The sequence below is a fragment of the Wasmannia auropunctata genome, unplaced genomic scaffold, assembly GCF_000956235.1.
Source record: "Wasmannia auropunctata unplaced genomic scaffold, wasmannia.A_1.0 LD336069.1, whole genome shotgun sequence".
Taxonomy (NCBI): Eukaryota; Metazoa; Arthropoda; class Insecta; order Hymenoptera; family Formicidae; genus Wasmannia; species Wasmannia auropunctata.
Genome location: NW_012026821.1, coordinates 2,160,998 through 2,177,831, shown reverse-complemented (window position 1 = coordinate 2,177,831; position 16,834 = coordinate 2,160,998). Strand labels below are relative to the sequence as shown.

General features: G+C 35.6%; 3 protein-coding genes across 8 annotated transcripts in view; all 3 read left to right on the top strand.

Moving 5' to 3' along the window:
* The first annotated feature begins 867 nt into the window (after positions 1-867).
* Positions 868-7,455, top strand: LOC105450114. Of its 5 annotated transcripts, none has more exons than XM_011689775.1 (6): positions 868-940; positions 3,361-3,527; positions 4,105-4,322; positions 4,916-4,990; positions 5,511-5,745; positions 6,883-7,455. In XM_011689775.1, the coding sequence occupies exons 2-6, from the start codon at positions 3,368-3,370 to the stop codon at positions 6,996-6,998; spliced, it is 804 nt and encodes a 267-aa protein (XP_011688077.1). In that variant the 5' UTR covers positions 868-940; positions 3,361-3,367; the 3' UTR covers positions 6,999-7,455. The 5 variants fall into 5 exon arrangements, with proteins under 5 accessions (XP_011688077.1, XP_011688079.1, XP_011688075.1 ...); XM_011689777.1 differs by lacking the exon at positions 868-940 and adding an exon at positions 950-1,085; XM_011689773.1 differs by lacking the exon at positions 868-940 and adding an exon at positions 1,092-1,514.
* A 4,349-nt stretch (positions 7,456-11,804) lies between these two features.
* Positions 11,805-15,022, top strand: LOC105450113 (uridine 5'-monophosphate synthase). Of its 2 annotated transcripts, none has more exons than XM_011689771.1 (4): positions 11,805-12,056; positions 12,483-12,628; positions 12,903-13,386; positions 13,476-15,022. In XM_011689771.1, the coding sequence occupies exons 2-4, from the start codon at positions 12,488-12,490 to the stop codon at positions 14,285-14,287; spliced, it is 1,437 nt and encodes a 478-aa protein (XP_011688073.1). In that variant the 5' UTR covers positions 11,805-12,056; positions 12,483-12,487; the 3' UTR covers positions 14,288-15,022. The 2 variants fall into 2 exon arrangements, with proteins under 2 accessions (XP_011688073.1, XP_011688074.1); XM_011689772.1 differs by lacking the exon at positions 11,805-12,056 and adding an exon at positions 12,063-12,151.
* A 284-nt stretch (positions 15,023-15,306) lies between these two features.
* The window catches only part of LOC105450112, a 42,763-nt gene continuing 41,235 nt past the window's right edge, over positions 15,307-16,834 (top strand). Inside the window, exons 1-2 of the mRNA XM_011689770.1 lie at positions 15,307-15,605; positions 15,944-16,153. Coding sequence (XP_011688072.1) covers positions 15,985-16,153 — 169 coding nt within the window. The 5' untranslated portion in view covers positions 15,307-15,605; positions 15,944-15,984. The remainder of the gene's footprint in view (positions 15,606-15,943; positions 16,154-16,834) is intronic.

Sequence of the window (16,834 nt, the reverse complement as noted above, 5' to 3'; positions counted from 1 at the left end):
TGCGTCGCAGGAGGCATATATGTACGCCATTGCTTCGCCACAAATTCCATTTTCTCCAGAACGTATATGAATTATTTGAAAAATATAGTTTATTGCATATATTATTGGGAAACATATATGTAATACTATCGCGGTAATATTTTAATATCAACAAAAAAATATCTTTTAATTTATAGTCGTCTGATTTTATATTTTAAATGTAACAAATGAATATTTTCAAGCGAATCAAACTTTCTTGAAAAACTTATTTATTATGTAGTGAGAGATATTTGAAAGTTTTAATGCGGCACCTGGAGAAATAATACTTACGGCGAATTAATTCCGCAGTACGGATACTACTTTTACGCATTTTACGCATAATGTGCGTTGATTTAGGAATCACAATTAAACATTAATTTACGAGATATTAATGTTGCAATTTTGGCGAAATTTTCAGGTAGGCAAATGATTTGAATAAATCGGCATATCTACCTCAAACTTTCTCTTTATTCTTAACTTTCCTGACGCAAATAGTCCCTTTCGAATACAATCCCATTAACATCCTACGCAGATTCGAGATTCTGATTTCTTCTGTATAATCATATTAATGACTCAGTAATTTATCAGATTAATTAGTTGAGTTAAATTGATGATTCGTGCGAAGAAAGAGGGAGAAGAGGTACCGTACCCGTAGATTACATTTAATTACTGGAAAATCTCTCGTAGCTATCCAAATTAAAAATCGGTGGGAAGGGATTACTTCCCCGTGGCGAGTGCACGCGCGCGCGCGTTGCTGATAAGCCGGCTTTCTTTGATTTTTTGGGGTAGGACCGGCGTGCCGCCGCCGCCGGCCGGAAAGCCCTCTCTCGCGCGCGCCGCACCCTTGTGTCGTTGGCGTCGCGACGCAACGCGACGCGACGCAACGCGAGGATGCATCGCCGGCAGGTGTGCGAGCTTTCAGGTAATCCAACGGACGTACGGATCAGTCGCGAGAACGTTATATCGAGTGCCAATCGAGTTCCGTTTCTCCCCTCGCAACACGACTGCAAATGTCACAGTGACTGCCTGTGGTTGCGATGTTTACGGGCTACAACGTGCGTGAAATGGTTCGGTCATATGTCGATCGTCTTCGAAGAGTGTAAATAGTTTCAGAGAGAGTCATCGAGATTCTCATCTGCTATTAGTTTCGAAACGGCGAGTTTAAAGGGGCTTGGACGGAATTTCAATGCCATCAGATCAGACTGATCAGCCACGTGCAGTTTTGATAACCGTGCAGGAAAATTTATGATGTTTCAGCAGCTAAAATTTAGTGCTGCTCTCGATTGATTACATACTTATCCTTAAAACGAAATTTTAGAAGTACCGTTTGTTGTACCGCATAAAACAGAAACAAAGTTTTTAAACAAATAAAACTGTTATTGAGTCAGTTTCAAAGATATTTTATTTCAATCGAAACTTTATTGTGTTCCTTTACGTGAGTTTGATTTGTGTTTCCTCTAAAATTTTTATTTCAAATCGATGGCAAAACTGAGAAAGTAAGTATATATACATTTATAATTCCAATTCTTGAACTGAAAAATATGTAAAATATTAATAACTATAATAAATTGTCACAAGTTATTATAGCATTACAAGTTCTTTTAAAATTTCGGTAAGAATATCTTAAAATTTGTTAAAACAGAAAGAGAGAGAGATGTGGCTGATCAGACGTCTATATACATCCACTGATGTTGATATATGCATGTGTACATTCTGAACATATTAAGTTTGTTAATTATTGGAGAAGGCAGAGGTGGAAAATCATAATTTTATTATTATTTCATATAATTTTTGTCAGTGATCACAATACATACGTGGAACTGACAGCACGTATTGTAACCACCCCTTGTATAACGGAGTCTCGTGCGATCGATCGAACGAGCACGACGTGGCGCACTCCTGGAAAAGTACACCCGTCTTCCTCAACCACCCCATATATAATGAGCTGCTTTATGAACTCTACAAATTAATTTGCAAGATTCAACACATCATCTTTCGAATTTCTTTTTTCATCTAAAGAATTGTATTGTCTTTTAGTGACATTGTATATACACAGATTTATGTAAAAAGAATATATTTTCGAGCAATTAAAAATTAATATTGCATTTTTAACATTCAGTCACTAACGCGTTACAATCGTAATCATGTGGTAGATAACATAAATCATAATTTTGAAATTTTTAACAAAGAATCTGTAATAACTATATCAATAATTTACTTTTATATAATTTGGATACTATTTCACAATCAGTTATATAAACATTGAAATTGCGACGCGTCTTCCAATTAAAAAATTCGAACTGCTCATCAAGTCCACGTTTCTTTTTTTCTTCGACCCTTAAACTTAAAGAACCACGTCTTACTAATCAAGTAAACACGAGATGTGGGCCTTGAAGGTGTTTATCAAATAAAAAAAAAAGGAGATAACAACATCACTTCGCTTTGCTCTTCAAGGAATCCGTCGCTCTCGTCTTTTTCACCACCCTCCTCTTCACCCACCCCTTTTACGCGCAAGCTCCGTCCACTCGTCGGCAGCTGCAGCTGCGCGAGCTCCTGCACAGGAGTAGGTGCACACCCTTCCGCAACTGCAGTTGGCAGTACGCTGCTTCTCGGATTGCGAATCCGACGTTGCTTGCAAGTTTGACAACGATACCGAGTAATAATTCCAACGAGTTTTCACTTAGTAGTGCGTCCCGACACGACTTGTTCATTACCCATCATTTCACATCGATTTTTGATAAATATATATATGTATATTTTATAAGCGCGAACTTTTCCCGAAAAAAATTCTCGGGAGTGATGCCTAATCGTTGTGGGGTTGCTTAACCGTGGCGATTGATGGGTTGAAAGTGAAAGTAGAGTAAGTCGGCACATCTACCGCTTTGTCTCAATGTATTACTGGCGTATCGTTGCAATATGAAATTATTATATTACGACTGACAGGACGTTATTAATTATTATGCATCTGTCTGTACCAACTTGGAAACAATATGGGAATTAACCCTTTGGTCATACGTCAGTCGTAGATTGATTTCTCGCCGACTTGTATAGACATTCATAATATTCTATTGTTTCGATATTTTTACTAAATCCGTACCAGAGATTAGTAAAACGATTTAACTTGAGGAAAATTTTCCATAATTGTTTTGCGCAACTCTGTACGCAGTGTTATGAATTGATAATTATGTTTTTCCACTTTCGCTACATGCATATATTATAATCTCGGACGAGTAATGGTACATGTGTCGTCCGAAGATGTATTATGTAGCATTATATTTTGAATGACAAATTACACACACGATATTGAACGATGCTGTAACTTACGCTACGTTATGCTTACAGACGAATTATGATACACGTGTCGTCCGAAAGCGTGCACAGATATGATCGGGTGAAACGCAAAGGGGCGGCTTTCCTAACAAATCTGTTTAAATTAAGAAAACTAGCGGTAGGGATGAAGATCAACGAAGACGAAGAGATGGAACGCGCGCCCAGGGTGGAGACTCCCGGTGAGATATTAGTGACTCTCTCAGCTCTCTCTTTCACAAAATTTCTTTATCTTTAAGATATCTCGAAATATTCCTTAGTGAGAAAATCTGTGAGATGTCTCGATTTTTTATATCGTTAATTTATCATCGTTTTATTAAATTTTTATTAAAATTGAAGGTGTTAAATACATTTCTGGTTTTGGCTAAAACTTTCTTGAAAAACGCAAAAGATTTTAAGCGTTGATATATTATTTCGGGAATATTAAAAACGGGAATGGATATTATTTAACGATATTTACCTATGCAACTATAATTAATTTAAATTTTAGACAGTTAATTGATGTTGCCATTTGCTTCAAATTTTGCTTACTTCAATTTGTTTCTTGAAATATTATTAGCAAAATGAAGATCTAACTGATGAATTACGCGCCGTGACAGAATAATACCGATCATTCCACCTACTCAACTAATAAAGTAAAGTTTCAGATGATAAATTACGTATATTGATTGAGAGAATTGTATTTTCTGTCGAGTTAATGAAGGCATATCCGCATATACGCGCACACCTGATCGATAGCACAAGCAATATTGCTTGCAGCAATTATTACCAATACGTGTCGCCGGACCGGCTCGGAAAGTGATAGCACGATGTCGCGAATTCCGTCGACCTTGAGTGTGACAGCGGTGGACGTCGTTGTCTCCTGTCAGCCGTCACCCTCGCACTCAATTTTGACCCTGACACCCGGTAGAACGCGTAACATCGATCAGGACATGGAGGCACTCAGGCTGAGTCGTCAGGACAATCCTTTCCTACAGGTTTGGCCTGATCGTTACGTTGTCCCGTGCAAAAGATGATTTTTGCGAAATTCGTGAATTGTTGGAATTCTAAACGATTCAAACTTTGCAACATTATTTTATTCTCATTTGAAGAAAAATGCATATCTTGGATTAGTATATAATTCATTTTTTTTGAAATTTTTTAGGTAGCTAAAACATTACACTGTTAAATCTATATTGTCAAATTTAAACCTATTTAAGTCGCCATATGCTTCTATTTAATGTATAGTTATTTTTAAATAAAACGATGGAATTTATCCTAAATTTGGGTTAAATTTGAACTGTTTTTGAATTATTTAACTCCATTGTTTTAGTTAAAAATAACTATTTTAAGTAGGATATATTTAAATAGTTATTATTAAGTAGGAGCAGTGGTAACTTTTAAATAAGATTAAATTTGACACTATAGATTTCACAGTGTACAGTTTAAACGGTTTAAATTTTTTCTAACTGTAAAATGAACGTCGAATTGCTATACAATAAGTCTTGCCTTCCTTAATAATGCTTCACTTGATTTTACACCTTGATATATGTATATCGACATAATTGTGCAAATTTCTCTAATTATGCAGGTATTAGCCAGCCGAGAGAGCCTAGTGGAATCGATCGAAGAGTCCGAGTCCGACGATGCGATTCTAATGTCGCAGGTGAGGTCCCTCATTAAATTTTCGCGAACTTAATAAAACATTAGAGATCTATTTTCACGCATTATAATAATAGTTTTATCGTCATGACTTTTAGAGTGGATTTTTTGTAATGCGGGCTCTACAATAAGAGTCGTAAGTCTTAAATCGTAGAAAATTGCCCAATCACAGTCGATTATTCTCCTCACATTTGACTGTGATTGGTCAATTTTCTATAAGATTTACAATTTCTATTGCAGAGTCCGCATAACTGCTCCAAATTGTCTAGTCTTAAAGAAAATAAATCAAATAAATTTAAATGAAAATAAAATAATTGATCAGTTTTCGCGCATAATTATTTGGGCGCAACGATTGAAAAAAAGGACGTGATAAAGAACGGATCAACTTTCTTGAAAAGGAGCGTAAAAAGGAAGAAAGAGGAGCTCGTTATCAAGAGTATTTGTACTCCTTTTAAAAGCAGCTGTATTTTATACTTCTTTTCAAGCACTTTTAAAAGGAAGTATAAAAAGACATGTGTTTTCAGGAATACGGTGACGCGGATCCGCTCACACTCGCGCAAGTACACGAGCACCTGGTACGCAGTCCACCCCCGGCTTCGTGGCCCAATTCCACGGCCTTCCAGTTTCCCAATCAGGATGAAAGTATCACTCCAGGCAAGAACGACACGGCACTCCTAGTCAAGAGCCCGTCGAAGACGCCCTCGCATCGCGGTAACGACCACGAGCTCTCCAGGAGCGAGACGTCGACCGATATTAGAGGTGAGAGTTTTAACGAGGAATATTTAAGGTATATTGTTTATTATTATTATTATTATTATTTAAGGTATATTGAATATTTAAGGTATTGCAAGGTTCACTTTAAGAATTTAAAAAACTAAAGTAAGCGACTAAAATAAATTAAGTAAAAATCGATAGAAACTTGCCACTCTCGAATATTCATTTATAAAGTATTTGCTTCTTTTAAATCGATACTTATGTAATATAATTATAAGTCACATAAGAAGATCGAGAGATTATATGCAAAAATGAGATATTATCCAACATCAGTTGATATTATAAAAGTAAGAATTTCACGACGAAAAGATATTTAGAGTATAACGCAGTATTCACTTTAAAAAGTATTAATTAAAAAAAAATTTACTAATTAACTGTTAGTGGAAACTGAAAATTGGAAACTTGTGGATGGAAAATTACTGTTTACTTACAACTAGAAGAGAACGTCGTTTCTCTCTTTTCTTTAAGAGTCGCAATGTTTGCGGTGATGATAAATTATATAAGAAGGCAATATATGAAAATGACATTGTTTAATCGAATCGCCGAGAGAGATGGGATTCTTCGCATGTTTAGGTAAAATTACGCCGACGCGATACTATAGATCGGACTTTCAGCAAATCGATTCATTCACGAGAGACACTTACGTCCAACCTTGACATTGCACTCTAGACTCTAGACACGCGCGATATCTCTCTCTCTCTCTCTCTCTCTCTTTCTCCGTCTAGTGCATATGTATATTGCCTCTTTCCACTTTTAACCCGATTAAATTAAGGGGTTCCTGAGAGTGGGCGATCGACGGAAAGTTATAGCTATCTTCCATGCTGATAAAATCGGATCAATAAAGAGTTATATGTGATAATACATAACCATATCTATTGATTATTTATGAATAATAATTACGTAATTACGTATAATGTTACAAACGTTATAAACATATTTGTATACATTTTTTTCTTGCATACAATTAAACATATAATAATAGATAAAATGTAGATATTACAGATTTGTATATCTATATACATATAAATTTTTCTATAATCAAAAAATTATCTAAATCATGGCTTGATAAGTCTGGAACATTTCAAATTATTTCCACATACGCTATTTTTTTTTAAATCTCAGATCGGCATTCTCATCCCTTCTCGCTATTACATCCGACGCCGATTCGCTCCTTGTCGGAAGTTCGACGACTTCATCGATCGGCTGACGACAGTGTGCAGCTCATGTCGAACGAATAAGCTCAGGATGTTGAATCCTGATCGGAATTCTCGCGACTGAAGGATGTTCTCGGTTCAGTTCTGCCGAATATCCGTCGAGAACAGCGATTGCTGACGAGTCGAAAGAAAAATTTCGTTCGTGCAAACGAAATTTATGATCGATTCCAAGACAGGGTTTGTCTTAATTAAGAAGGTTGATGCACAAGAAATAAGCACTGAAGGATCGGATCCAATACTTCATCATATTGAAGCTACGATGTGCTTGAGGTCGGTGGGTGTGACAGGAGATTACGGAGCGATTAATGACGATTAATGACATAGTGCTTAACAGAGATGGTAACCAATTCATGCAACAAGCATGAATTTCAAGCACGATTAACATTTTCTCCATTGGGAAGGTGAAGCAATGCGCATGTTGAAAAAGGAAATAACGATTCCATCGTTTTGAATTTTGATAGTTTATCAAATGAAATACTTTTCTTACGTTAATCAAAAATCTTTTCCCAAAATCTTCATGAAATCTATAATAACTTCGATCTTTGTCAATTGATCCAAATGATTCTAATTATTCTGATCGATGTTAACAATTTCTTCATAAGTCATTTACAGTTATGATTACGTGTTTTATCAATAGGCCTATTTTTTTACTTGACTAAATAAACGATCGAAGTGCAGCATCGATCTTTTTTCCGATTATTTTACTTATATTTAGATATTAAAGATCACGTTAATCGTGTCTTTCATTTTTATTCACAGACAATGTGATTGAGTAATTAACATTAATTATATAAACCAGGATACTCTTCGGAATAAGTATTCACTTTTAGCTTTTTGAGAATACGCCAAAACGAGTCTAAGAACTCAAAGATGTTACGGAACGTCTTATATATGTTAGTTTACAGGAGAATTTAAGAATCGCATTACTGCATAATTATTACCAGACTAATGAAGAATATTATCTCTGCTAAATCGTCAGCTGAGGGTGTTAGATGAATATTTAACTTATATTCGAGCTTTAAATTTATATAATTTGGATTATATATCTTTGAACCTTGTCTCTTGAAGAGCAATATACCGTTACGTAACAGTCGTTAAAATACGAGGCTTAAAAAAATTATTAAATTATTAGATATTCATTATGAATATATATATGATATTATCGGAATTTGTTGTTGATAGTTATTGTTGAAGCACACGCGTCTGTAATTATTCGTGCAATTTAGATGTCTATTTTATGTAGCTGTTTTACAAATAATTCACATTTTCTTGTAATCTTTTCTAACGCTGAATATTAATTGATCGATCTTGATTGTTGTTAAGCTAACAGAAATATTTTTGTGTCGACAAGTTATATATGCATATATATATTATATAGAATTTTCGTTTTTTAACTAATTGCGAGGAAATTGTAAGCACAAAATATACAATAGTTTTTCCATTAAAACTCACTTTTTAACGACGGTTTCAGAAGGAATAATTTAACCAATGCACAACACGTAAAAATTGATAACTCCAAATAATAATGTAAATGCTGACGATGCGCCAAATGTACAGGCCTCAATGAAAACAATTCCTCAAATTAGATAAATAGACGAATAGCTGTAAGATCTTTTTTATAGAGCAAAACAGCTGGCAGATTTGTCGATAACGATTTACTTCCGAGAGGTTGAAAGTAATATTTCTTTTAACGATAAAAACCATTGTCAATGAATTCTCAACGAAATCAGAAACACCTGTATGTTCTTCTCTTTTTAGAATAACGATTTTTTCGTAGACAACGTTAACAGAATCTGACGTGCTCTTCTCGGATTCAGTATTATAATATATTATTGTTGTGTTATATAATATAAAATTTGAAATCTTATATATAAAAATAAATTTTATGCAAAAATTTAAATTCTTTTATAAAATATTGTATAAATTATCTTAAAATGTCAATTAACTTTACGGATTTTGAACATTAACTGTTAAATCTATTGACATATTCGTAACTCCAAAAATTATATATTAAATTAATTAAACATTAACTATAGTATATTATATGTATGTATAAATATTTACATACAACTCCAAAGAAATAAAAAGTTAAAATTTATTGAAATTATTTATCGTTTCAATGAATTATAAGGTATAAAGAAAAGAAGATTTTTTTTATTATTTGAATTAAACTATTCTACATGTACCATAGATTGCATACTAAGGTTTATAACTTATCATTAAAATTAACATTAGAGCACGTCAGAGTCTTTTATAGGTTTTTTACAAATTTCTTGAAAAATATTTGATAAAAATTTTCTAATAAGTTTAAATAATAGTAGCGATGGGTGGCCAACCGAATGCAGTAGGATCTTATATTTATCACACAGAAATAACGATATTAAAATACTATCATTATAAAATTTATACACACTCATATTCATCTCTCATCCCATGTATAAAAATCATATAAACCAATCGTTAGGACAACTCCAAATTTGTTAATGTAAAGTAACATTATATTAAAAATAGAAATGGACTTCTTCGCAAGAATATCTAATAAATATATACATTACGTCTCGGTCGCGGCCACCCGGTAACGTCGGAAATGATCGACGTAATTTTAGCGGTTTATATACGAACTTTGGGGAAAAAAAAACCAGTAGTGGAGTACGTAGAAAGTTTATTATTGTATCAAATTAGAGTCCAATCGACTTGGCCATTGAGAATTGAAATTAATTATATTGTAATTGTACTTAGATCTCATAAGCGTTAGAGTTTGAAAGTGATCGCTCAGAGCGAAGACACGAAAACGCTGTAAACTGACAAAAAGTGGGGAAAAAAGGACAGTAGAGACTTATTTAATCTAGTCGAATGTAATATATGGATTCCATGTGGAATGTCCATTGACGTATAACGTATTAGGAGCAAAAGTGGAGACTGGATGGTATTCACAGCCGTTTATAAATTCTCAATGAATATTATATTTATTTATACTTATATTCTTTTTTGTACAAAAAAGAATCTTTATGTAATGTCTAGTAACACATTCCTTTTTTTTGTTACTTGCTTTATTTATACATATGTGCATACATGCATATATAAACAAAACATTCTTATTCGCCGAGAAACGATTGTGATTGCCGCCCCATGTCCAAATCTTGTAAAGATTATTTTGAATATATATAATCTCAAATGAATTATTAGTATAAATGAAATAGTACGGTTTTACGTTTGAAATGCAATTCACAAGTCGCGGACTTAATCATCTCTTTCTTCGAACTAATGAGAATATTACTGAGCGTCTGTACCAAGGATTCTTAGTATCAAAGCATCAAGAAACTAGTTTATATAATGAAAATCTGTAATAAATATTAATTCAATTTGAATTAATTTAAAAGATTGTATCATTAATAAGTTAATGATCATTCATTAAAAATGCGGTGCACCAGCGGCTCAAATAATACGAAGAATCCACGGTACGCAGATTCAATGTAAGCCTTAAGAACAGAAGATTATCATAACGGATTTTTTTTTAACAGCCAAAATGCCGAAAGATTTATTTTACTATTTAACGGCCTACAAAGTGTGTACTCGTCGAAGAAACACATGTCGAAGGCAATGGATATTAGTGACAAATGAATACAAAATGTAAAAACGGTTTTGATGAAGTATCTGAAAATTGAGTTAGAACAGATTCAAAAATAACCATGAGTATTAAACGCTCAAACTGATTGCTAGAATGTTGAAACATTTTACGGCATTATCGTCGTGCTCGAGCGACCTACATATGTATTTTGATGGTCCAACTTAATTATTTTCAGATCTGTGTCTAGTAAAATTTTTAAGTACCTCAACAAAACCGTTCCTTCGGTGAACATCTAATAAATATTTTCACTTCGAGGAACTGTAAGGGTTTTTAGACACATACCCGCAATTTTGTTATACGTACAAATATTTGTCAAACTCCAAGCAAAAAAAAAGGGCAGAGAATTTTTAGATGATTGCACAGCTTAATTTAGAACATTTTGTAAAACTTTTGTTACGCCGTATATAGAATATGAATTTTCCCATGTAAAGACTCATAACAGCTTGTATTACCGTATTTTTTAACGATAATTATTTAAAGGGATTGTTATCAGTTGCAACATTGATATTACCGATTATTAAAATTTTATTTGCAACTATTAATCGCATGCTGATTTGTGTGCAAAAACCAATAGGGAAACGAAAAGTGAAAAGCACCTTGTAATTGACTAACAATAATAAGCTAGAAAATAAAATTTAGGAACATGAAAAAAGTTCGAGACATGTTCGATAAATATATGTTACCGAATGTAATAATAATTATCATTATTAAACATTCATTTATTATGTTTAAGTTTTACGTCAACATCTCGTATACATACATTTCGCTAATCGTTTTTGCGAGCACAAATCAGGAGAGATCGTGGTTATTAATATTATATTAGCATACTTAAGCGGGTATATTGATGAGAGACATAAAATGTCCAACACGCACAAACACATACACATATGGACACTTGCAAAGTATGCGTTTTGCGATCGCGCGAGGATCGCGCCGCGATCTCTAGAGATGTGTTTGTTGTTTTCGAATAAAAGTGAAATATATTTGTGTTACTGTAAATGTAACGTTACATCGTGTAATTCATTGCCTCCTGCTCCTTTATAACAATCTAGTTGTCTCTAATAATTTAGTCTAATAATTTGTAATAATTTTAATGATATTTTATATACATTAAATAAGACATATTATAATTATTCTATTTTTCAGTTTTTATTTTTATAATACATTACTCAATATTATATTCTGTGAACATAGCACGTACAAAATAGAATTAAACAATCGTATCAGTATTTTACGTAACAATGAATAAAAAAATTCAAAGATCGTAGCTGTGTTACCCACCGAAAATATCTATATGGCTACACAGTTCAACGTGCATGTTTTGTGAGCATAGAGGCGCCAACGGATGAATTCCATGTACTAAAACGAGCACATCGGCACCTTCCCTCTCCTCCCTCTAGTTCAGTTAACTTGAGTTAAGCGACACGTGACTCGCTCAAGCAATCGCAAAAGATGTAGGTTACATTTTGGTTTTAACATTTCTCCTTCTTTTTCTCTAAAACTCTATCTTAGTGTCGGTCCACAATAAGGATTTTAAGCCCTATAAGCAGTAAGAAATAGGCCAATTATAGTCGAATATGAAGAGAATAATTGATTGATCAATATTTTATGGTGTAAGACTTAAAAGCCTTATTGTGGACCGACACTCATCGCTTAATATCGTAATCGTTTTTTCCTATAAAATCTCCAAAAAATGCATCTGTAGAAATAATTATTTAAGGATAATTATTATACTATAGTGAATTAAAAACTCAAGTAAAAAATCAAGTTTGCTCATCGAATTACATTTGAGAGCTACTTATCTCGACAGTCGCCGGCAAATGTTTGACAGGTTTAGCTTAGTACACGGAGGCTATTTTAATACGTCGCTATGATTACAGTCGAAATGGAAGCCTCCTTGAAAGAATTAGCCGTCGAACTGTATAATATAGAGGCCGTGAAGTTTGGAGAATTTGAGACAAAAATTGGCCTAAAAACGCCGGTATATTTTGACCTGCGTATAATAATTTCTTACCCGAAATTGATGGTAAGTATATGTGAACATTTTGATGATTTTGACTAACCTTTGATTAACTTAATCGGTTAATTTATTAAGTAACACTACTTTTTTAAGGTAAATAAAAATATTAATTTTTTGACATGGAGAAAAATTAGAGGCAACAAAGCTTATATTAATCAGAAATTTTGCTGTAAGCGATTCTGCCAATTAAGTTAATTGAAGTTTAGTAGAAGTCACTCTTACACCATGAAATGTACATGGTTTTTTTCCACGTATGTAATATTAATTTTTTTTATTGTAGTTGAAGTTGGCGAAAGCTTTGTGGACGTTGCAAGATGACCCGATGAAGGTGTCCCGAATCTGCGGTGTCCCGTACACAGCACTGCCACTAGCCACTCTGATATCGGCTGAGGAAGGGATTCCCATGATTATGAAGAGAAAAGAAGCGAAGTCATATGGCACGAAGAAGTTAATTGAGGGTGTTTACCTGCCCGGTGAGACCTGTGTGATCATTGAGGACGTTATTACGAGTGGTAGCAGTATTCTAGAAACCGTCGACGCCTTGAAAAAGGAAAATCTAAGCGTGACAGAGGCTTATGTGCTGATCGACAGGGAGCAGGGTGGCAGAAAGAACCTCGAGAATCACGGGATCAAAGTTAAGTGTCTATTCGTGATTACGCAACTCATGAAGTACCTCCTCGAGGCTGAAAAGATCACGCCTGAGATAGTCAAGAATGTTGACGATTACTTGGCGATGAATCGGGCACCGAGCATTTCTGTCCGAGGTAAATTATTTGTAATAGATATTTTATGACTTACGCGCTAAGTGCTATATTCCAATTTTTATCTTAATATCCGTAATTTTTACTTGTAGGCGTGCCAGACGACAGATTGAAGCTGTCATACGGCAAACGTGCAAAATTAACGACGAATCCATTGGCCTCAAAGCTGTTGGATCTGATGGAATCGAAGCAAACTAATATTTGCTTGGCGGCCGACCTGAACAGAACGGGCGCGATTTTGGACTTGGCAAACGAAGTGGGACCTCATATCGCCGTGCTGAAAATTCATGTGGATATCATAGAGAACTTCAATGACAGGTTCGTTCTTCGGCTCAAAGAACTGGCGAAGCAGCATAGATTCCTGTTGATGGAGGATCGCAAGTTTGGCGATATCGGCAACACGGTGTTGTTGCAATACAGACACGGCTTGTTCAAGATCGCCGAATGGGCCGACCTGATCACGGTACATCCGGTATCGGGTGCGTCCGTCATCGACGCGCTGAAGAAAGGTCTCGAGAGCATCACCGAGCCACGTGGCATTTTCTTGGTCGCCGAGATGTCGTCCGAAGGTGCATTGACCACCGGCGATTATCTGAAGAGCGCCGTTTCAATGGCGGAGGAAGCCTCCGATTTGGTGGTAGGTCTCGTGTGCCAATCTGATCTCTCGGCGAAACCCGGGCTGCTCCAATTGACACCCGGTGTCAAGCTGGTCAAAAGCGCAGGCGACGGACTAGGCCAGCAATACAAAGATCCGCAATCAGTTATCGATGCAGGTGCCGATTTAGCAGTCGTTGGCAGGGGTATCACGGAGACACGTCACGGTTATCTGAAGGCCACTTTAGAATACAAAAGAGAACTTTGGAACGCGTACGAGGAACGGATAAACGCATCCGATATGAAATAGTAATACAAATATTAAAAACAATATAAACCTAACAAGATTACTCGAATTAAAAATACAATAAGTAAGGCAGAGGGAATCGGCGTGGTTATTGATACGCAAAATTTAATTTATATAAAATTTACTTTAGTCTAAAAGTCTAAAGTTCTAAAAAGATAGCCGAAACGTTAGACTTATATTAAATATATAATTTAGATTATAATAAAATAATATATAAATTTCTAAAACAATACATTTCCTGTAAGCATTTAGCTTTGTTAAATTTTCATTATAATGCGCTAACAGAAAAATGTTTAATTAAATTGACCAAAGAATTTTTTTCATATTTTTTCGTATGACTTTTATATATGGTAATAACAAAGACAATAGCAGGAAAAGACATACATGAACTTTTCAATCGATTTAATGTTATCATATACATATGTAAGATTCATTATCAATCGTTGAACTTCGTATAATTCCACAGAAGTGATAACCGAAAGATTCTATTTTTGTAAGAAATATATATATAATGCGTACATGTACGAAACAAAGCTGTCCGTTTTTCTTTCTATTCTGTGATATATTCTTTATCTAAAGTTCCTTACAGCCCTACAGATAAAGCCCTCTTTTTCCTCGTTTTTTTTTTCGTGATAATCGAGCGACCACAAATTGTGATATTTAAGTTAAGTCGCCGTCGAGTGCATACCATATAGTGCACACTGTAAAGTTATTTTATTAAACAAAACTTTTACGTTACCTGTGCTACTTTCTCACTATGCACATCCTGACGTACTACACAGTCCTTGAAAAATTCACGTTTTCGAAACTCACAATCAGCAATATACATTACAAAGTTACGAATTGTATAATTTTAAATTCTCTGCGTTACTTGCAGACATGGATTTAAGAGAGTTAAAAATAGATAAAGGTTTGAGGATAAACTACTCGCTCTTGTCGCAAATCGCAAATCAGTAAACATCGAAAGAAAAATGAGAAGTATATACATATAGCTGGGAGGAAGCAGCTGAACTTCGTGACATCGTCCTGAGGTTGGCCGCGCCGACATTCGTATAAGCGTGACGATTTTTCCGCGCGATAACGCACGTCAGGTGTCAGTCGACTACCGCTTGTCGTCGCGCGCGGATCTACGAAAAAGAGGGAGACGGAAAGAGAAAGAGAGAGAAGGAGCGTCTCTCTCATCACACACATACATACAAACACACACACACGGCTGTCCGAAATATATCTTTCGTGTGAAACCGATAATGAATGTCGACAAACGATAAGCTGGTCTGAGGGGCATGTCAGCTGTGACGTACGTTCGCACCATACGTTACAGGTAATAATTAGGTATCGCTGCGCAATTTGCATAATCCTGGGAGTCGCGCTACGTGTAACTCCGCCAACTTCAGTCGGCCTGCCAGCTTGAACCGCGGCGAAAGTGTCGTCGAGACGATCGCACGGTGGATTTTGCGCGAGATGAATGAGTATCCCGAGCAATTGTAGAGTCGTGCGCGAGTAAAAAAGAAGGGGGTGCATGTCGTATTTTATGTAATCCTTCTGTGTCGCAAAACGACGACCCGTGGCGCGTGAACAGAAGCGATTTTGAATTTTCTACGATTCCACAAGTATTTACGCGATATATTTTACACACGGCCTTTGCTTGCGATGTTTTAGAGAGTCGAGATTTCCGCCGAGATTTGTCCTTCGTCCTCACGATGTATCGGCGAGGCGTGACGGAGGTGTCGACTACATTGACGGAATTCGAGGAGAGCGTGTCCTTCGACGCGGACGATCCGGACTTCGCGCCCACATCGGACGCCGTGCGGAATGTCCTTCTTCGCGACGCACGTCGTCTCGCGGACGCCAAATTCGACGTTAATAAAGGTAGGCGCACAATACATTGCTGACGCTGCCCGCCCTAATCATCTTCTCCCCCCCCCCCGTCCTCCCCCGCCGCCGGCGGCGTTTCTTATTTTTAGCCTAATTTTAGCCTTATTTTAAACCCGCGGCTCCAAATTCGCTTCTCAATTTACGGCGGAATATAATGATCATAATGGGGCGGCGGAACGTTATAGAAATTGGCCAATATATATTATTACTATTGATTATTTTGAAAATATTAAGTTTCAAAAAGGCGACGCTGTTCCGCAAAAAACGCGACGCTTTCTGTAAATAGCCTATACGTACGCCTGAAAAGCTCAATGGCCTTCCTCCTTCTTTTCTTAATTGAAGCAAGACAATGAGGCGCAACTGTTTCAGAAAAAGTATTACAATTAGACATCAATATTTCTGCTGTTTCGCATATCAATTGGATAATTAGACTACAGAAAGGCTCTAATTAAAAAAAAAATAATTAATAACGCACGTTGTACAAAATACAACCATGCAACCGTTATATTTTTAGACGCGACGGTCTCAAGGTTAAAGCAAAAAAAAATATATCGACGTCGAGATTATGGGATGTCGATGAAGTATCATTATTACACACTGCATAACACGATCGTGCGGTTTAGATCGTGTGCAGAATAAAGAACTTAATTCTAAGGGAAACGCGGACGAGGAAGA